Source organism: Dipodomys ordii, unplaced genomic scaffold (assembly GCF_000151885.1).
Source record: "Dipodomys ordii isolate 6190 unplaced genomic scaffold, Dord_2.0 Scaffold45, whole genome shotgun sequence".
NCBI classification, from domain to species: domain Eukaryota; kingdom Metazoa; phylum Chordata; class Mammalia; order Rodentia; family Heteromyidae; genus Dipodomys; species Dipodomys ordii.
In genome coordinates, this window is record NW_012267261.1 from 8,321,306 (window position 1) to 8,327,534 (window position 6,229).

Genomic DNA, 6,229 nt, shown 5'->3' on the forward strand with positions numbered 1-6,229 from the left:
AAGACCACACTAAAAAACTTATTTTAAAAAAAAGTTAGGGACTGGGAAGGTGGCTTAGTGGTAGAGCGCTTGCCTTGCATGCCTGAGGCCCTGGGTTCCATTCCTCAGCACCACATAAGCAAAAACAAAAAAGCCGGAAGTGGCGCTGTGGCTCAAGTGGTAGAGCGCTAGCTTTCAGCTGAAGAACTGAGGGACAGCGCCCAGGCCCAGAGTTCAGGCCCCATGACCAGACCCAAAAAAAAAAAAAAAAAAAAATGAACTTTACAATTTAGGCAGGAGGGGGCAAGAATGTAGTTGTAGAGATGGGAGGGAGGGGATGATAGGGGAAAAACAAAGGAGGAGGCAACAATGTACTCATTTCCTTGCTCATGTGATTGTAAACCCTCTGTACAGTATTTTCATAATAATAAACTTATTAAAAAAAAAAGTTAGGGGCTGGGAAGGTGGCTCAGTGGTAGAGCGCTTGCCTTGCATGTATGAGGCCCTGGGTTCAATTACTCAGCACCACATAAGCAAAAAGAAAAAAGCCGGAAGTGGCATGGTGGCTCAAGTGGTAGAGTGCTAGCCTTGAGCAGAAAAACCAAGCAAAACCAGGCACATGTGGCTCACAGTCATAGCTACTCAGGGGTTTGAGATCTAAGAATCATGGTTCAAAGCCAGCTTACACAGGAAAGTTTGTAAGATTTGGATCTCCAATTAACCAGTAAAAACCTGGAGGTGGAGCTGTGGCTCACAGTGGTAGCGCACTAGCCTTGAGCAAAAAGAGCTCAGGGAGTGTCCAGGTCCTAAGTTCAAAACAAAAAAACAAAAACAAAAAACAAAAAAAAGGAAACTGTTCGCACTCCATTCTAGAGCAAAAGATTCTGCCAACAAAATATCAGACAATGAAGACTTGCAACTACACACCAGGATACCAGCTCTTTTTCCACTCTTACCTTTTCCACATGAAGGGCTGAGTGGGGACTGAGCCAACGGATATCTTTCACAAATTGCCAGTAATCTGTCTGGCGGCAACACACCTGCTGGAAGAAAACTCAAAATGAGCAAATCACTACCATTTTGGAACAAACCTTAGTTTCACTGTTGATGTTCAAAGAGAGAGAAAAAAAAGAGCCAAACATGGTAGTACATGTCTATAATCCTAGCACTTTGGAGGTGATGATAGGTAGATCATGAATTTGGGGCCAGTCTTGGATATATAGCAAGATCTTGTTGAGAGAAAGGGGAGGGGTGGGGGGAGAGGGAGAGAAGGAGTGAGAGGAAGAGAAGGAAAGAGGGAGAGAGCGAGAGAAAATAACTTTTCCTTGCCTTAGAAAAAGTTCTGGGGGTGGGGGCTGGGAAGGTGGCTCAGTGGTAGAGCACTTGCTTTGCATGCAAGAGGCCCTGGGTTCGATTCCTCAGCACCACATAAGCAAAAAGAAAAAAGTGGGAAGTGGCGCTGTGGCTCAAGTGGTGGAGCACTAGCCTTGAGTAGAAGAGCTGAGGGCAGTGCCTAGGCCCAGAGTTCAGGCCCTATGACTGACAAAAAAAAAAAATCATTTTAACCATTTCTCTGAACAGGTAACATATATACAAGGTATAAAATGAAAAAAAATCTTTTTTTTTTTTTACTACTTATCTCTAACATTCAGTTTCCTACAAGATAGTTCTTTTTTTTTTTTTTTGTCCAGTCGTGGGGCCTGAACTCTGGGCCTGGGCGCTGTCCCTCAGCTCTTCAGCTCAAGGCTAGCGCTCTACCACTTGAGCCACAACGCCACTTCAGGCTTTTTTCTTTTTGCTTATGTGGTGCTGAGGAATCAAACCCAGGGCCTCAGGCATGCAAGGCAAGCGCTCTACTACTGAGCCACCATCCCAGCCCCCAAGATAGTTCTTCAAAATGATGAAGAGTTATTTATGAAAAGCCAGAGATGAATGTCTAATAGTATCCAATGCAAGTGAAATCAAATAAGGAAATATTTGCTTTTCTTACACTACCCCATCAAAAAAGAGCTACATAGACAGCCAAAGAAATGCCCAATATGAGAACAGTCCTATGGAAGGGGCCTAGACATAATAAACAAAATGTTGTGGAGTTCTTTTTTGGCGGGTTTTTTTGTTTGTTTGTCTGTCAGTTGTAGGGTTTGAACTCAGAACCTGGGCATTGTCCTTGAGGCTCTTTTGCTCAGAGCTAGCACTCTACATCTTTGAGCCACAGCTCCACTTCCAGTTTTTGAGTGGTTAATTGGAAATATGAGTTTTACACAGACTTTTCTGCCCAGGCTGGCTTCAAACCCTGATCCTCAGATCTCAGCCTCCTGATTAGCTAGGATTACAAGGCATGAGCCACTGGCACCCAGCAACAAAATGTTTATATCAGCTGGGCACCAATGTTTCATGACTATAAAGTCCTATTTACTCAGAAGGCTGAGATCTGAGGATTGTAAAATTCACCCGAAAGGAAACTGCCACCTGGTTCAGGCAGGAAAAAGTTTTCCTGGGAGGAAAGCAAACTGTAGACCCACACAAAATGGAGGTGTGCAGAGGCAGAAGGGAATGAGAAAGAGAAAGAGAGAGACAAGGACTAATGTTGAGCTGGATTATATAGGGAAAGGTGGGAGGCGGGACCAAAGGGGATACAGAACCAGAGGGGACAGACGTGATCTCAGAACCTGGGATCTTTTCCTGACTCAGTCAGCTGATTGACAGTCAGGCGATTACTGGTTTTAGCAGGTGAAAAGGAAAGGGAAAGGGGCTATTCTCCTGGGCAGACCTAACATCCCAGGCTTTTGATAGTTATAAATGGGCCATGATTCTCTTTGGCTACTTCCCGCTGTTAAGGGGTATCGACATTAGGGGTAAAAAGTGGGTTGTTGTCCAGTCTGGGGGAAAGCAACAAACAGCAACTGTTCCTTGGTAGTGAACACATGTATATGTCCTTAGATGACATCTGAAAGAAATCTTACAAGGCAGGGGCTAAGCAATAAGAAAAAATATTAGAGGAAATACAAATGTCAGAAGGGTGGGATGGGGGCAGCAAATTAAAAATTGGATGACTTGGTTAGTTCCTATCTCCATTCCAGGCAGTCCTGGAGTTGGTGGAAAATGTCCCTAGCTCCTTCTGACATCTGGCAACTAGGTAGGGGAGTGTATGGTAGACTGGTAAACAGTCAGACTCTGGGGCTGAACTGGAGTAGTTATAGGGCCTGCTGAGAGGCCTTGGTAGATGTCTGGATACATGAGATGGACAAGCTTAACTATGTCTATTGATCTCCTGGATCTGATTCATTTTGAAAAGGTGAATGTAGTGGCTCCATTTAGGAGGTAACATCATCATCTCTAATTCCTCTCCATGGTTCCTTTTTCCCCAGACTGGCTGAGTCCTGGGTGTCTAGGTGCTCATTGCTGGGATAGCTCATCCCAGTTGGCATTCACAGGGTTTGAACTCAAGACCTGGACACTGCCCCTAAGCACTTCTGCTTAAGGCTAGTGTTCTACAGCCACCTTGAGTCACAGTGCCACTTCCAGTGTTTGGCTGGTTAATTAGAGATAAGAGTCTCTTGAGCCATGCTTCCAGCCTGGCTCTTTGCTGGTCTCAGATGAATTTTTCTGCCTGGGCTGGCCTTGAACTACAGTCCTTAGATTGAATGAGTCTTTGCCAAAGAGTGCTAGTTTTGAGCAAAAAAGCTCAGGGACAGCCTTGACCTGTACAGGCCCTGAGTTCAAGTCCCACAACTGACAGAAACAAAAAACAAAACAAGCAAACAAAAAAGTTCTCAAGGTGGGGAGGGAAAGTAGGAGAAAAATGAGGGAAAGAGTAACAAGTTTTGACAAGAAATGTACGTATTATCTTATGTAACTGTAACCCCTCTGCACATCACTTGGCAATAAAAATAAAAGAAAAAAACTTCTCAACAAAATGCTAGCTTGTCAAATCAAACCACACATCAAAAAGACTCTTGTTATTTTTTTTCCCAGCCCCCAAAAGACTATGAATGAGCAAATGGAATTCATCTCAGGTATCCAAGGATGGTTTCATATGCATACATCAATAAACATAATACATTTCACATCAGGATGAGGAACAAAATAAACATGGTCATCTCAATAGAAACAGAAGGGGGCGGGGGAGATGGGAAGGGCTAGGAAGGGGAAACAAAGGAGGAAGCAACAATGCTTGATAAAAAATGCACTCATTACCTTGCCCATGTAATTGTAGCCCCTTTGTACAGTATTTTCACAATAAAAAAATATAAAAAAGAAAGAAACAGAAGGGAAATGTCTAAATTTCTCTGAAGAGTGCAGGATATAGCTCACTGGTAGACCACTTACCTAGTGTATGGGAAGCCTTGGGTCTGGAAAAAAAAAGCAAAATAATAATATGCACATCTGAGGGGCTGGAAAGGTGGCTCAGTGGTGGTAGAGTGCTTGCCTAGCATGCATGAGGCCCTGGGTTCAATTCCTCAGCACCACATAACCAGAAAAGGCTGGAAGTGGTGCTGTGGTTCAAGTGGTAGAGAGCTAGCCTTGAGCTGAAGAGTTAAGGGACAGTGCCCAGGCCTAGAGTTCAGGCCCCACGACCAAAAAAAAATTTTTTTAATAATAATATACACATCTGAAATACCATAGTGAAACCCCATCGTACAATTAATACACACTGAAATCAAAAGGCAGAAAAGTAAAACAGAGTCTGTTGTGGGGCTAGACATCCATGGGAAGGGGGAGGGTGAATGAGGATGAAGTTGAAGCAGTTTGTTTGCCTATATGAAAATAGAACAGGGGGAGAAAGGTAAGAGAGAGTCATAGAAGTGATATTGATGGGGTTCCTTGTATACATACATGGAAATGTTGCAATGAGACCCCTTAGTACAATTAATGTATGCTAATAAAATTTTATTGGAGTTATGCATCTAAGAACAGTTTCTTCTAGTTGGTAATGAAAAGGAGACTCCTTTTCACTTCTATCAGCTAAACTGTCTGAGAGACTGGGTTATTAAAATGTTTTCCCTTATGGTTAGGAGGTGGGGAGGGAAGGGATGGTAGGGGATAAACAAAGGAGGAAGTAACAATGCTCCATAGGAAATGTACTCATTACCTTACTCCTGGAACTGTAACCCCTTCTGTACACTATTTTTACAATAAAAAACATTTTTTAAAAATGTTTTCCATTATGGAAGGACTAAAAACCTAAATACAGGCTGCTCAGAAAATGAGGCCCAGCTAAGAATATGGTCATAATGTTATAGCTTCCCCAAAGCCTTGAATGCTTTGAAAAAAACAAAATACAACTGAGTTACATGACATCCTTCTGAAAACAGAGAGAAGATAAGGCCAGCATGAATCATCATACTCCTTCCTCCCCCAAGGAAACAACACTCAGAATAGTTTCCTGATGACACAGAAGCCAAATACCCTTGACAGTTTTAATATTTGGGAAAAAAATAAAAGGGAAAACAAAGTTCTTGACACAGACTCTAATTCTTACAACTTTACAAGGCACATAGAGCAGCAATGAAACAGACATGGATCTTCTGTTTCTGATTCTTTCTTCTAGATCCTCCATCTGCTAAGTGTGTATGTCCATGACCGAGTGCCTGATTTTCTCTGCTTCCACTTAGTAACACTAGTTTTGTAAATGACCACATACTTGAATATTTTTCATTCTGATAACAAAAGGCTTGCTCAAATATTATCACTAATAAGACGTATTAGGTATGTTTTGCACTTGCCAAACATTTCATTTGAGATTCTTAAAAAATGTATTAGCAAGTCATTTTTTTGGGGGGGTCCGGTAGTGGGGTCTGAACTCTGGGCTTGGGCACTGTCCCTCAGCTCTTCAGCTCAAGGCTAGCACTCTAACACTTGAGCTACAGCACCACTTCCGGCTCTTTTCTTTTTGCTTATGTGGTGCTGAGGAATCGAACTCAGGGCCTCAGGCATGCAAGGCAAGCGCTCTACCACTGAGCCACCTTCCCAGCCCCTAGCAAATCATTTTTTGAATCAGAGGTTTATATATATATAATTCTAGCTACTCAGGGAGATGAGACATGGAGACTGCAGTCCAAAGACAGCCCTGGTAAAGAAGTCCAAAAGATAACATCTCCAATTAACCAACAAAAAGCCATGATGGAGGTACCATTCAAAGTGTCAGCCATTGGGCTGGGAAGGTGGCTCAGTGGTAGAGTGCTTGCCTTGCATGCCTGAGGCCCTGGGTTCGATTCCTCAGCACCACATAAGCAAAAAGAAAAAAGCC

General features: G+C 42.9%; 1 protein-coding gene across 1 annotated transcript in view; it reads right to left on the reverse strand.

The window, feature by feature from the left end:
- Positions 1 to 6,229, reverse strand: part of Kiaa0226 (KIAA0226 ortholog) — a 73,364-nt gene that overhangs the window by 39,288 nt on the left and 27,847 nt on the right. The window contains exon 2 of the mRNA XM_013019490.1: positions 936 to 1,022. Coding sequence (XP_012874944.1) covers positions 936 to 1,022 — 87 coding nt within the window. The remainder of the gene's footprint in view (positions 1 to 935; positions 1,023 to 6,229) is intronic.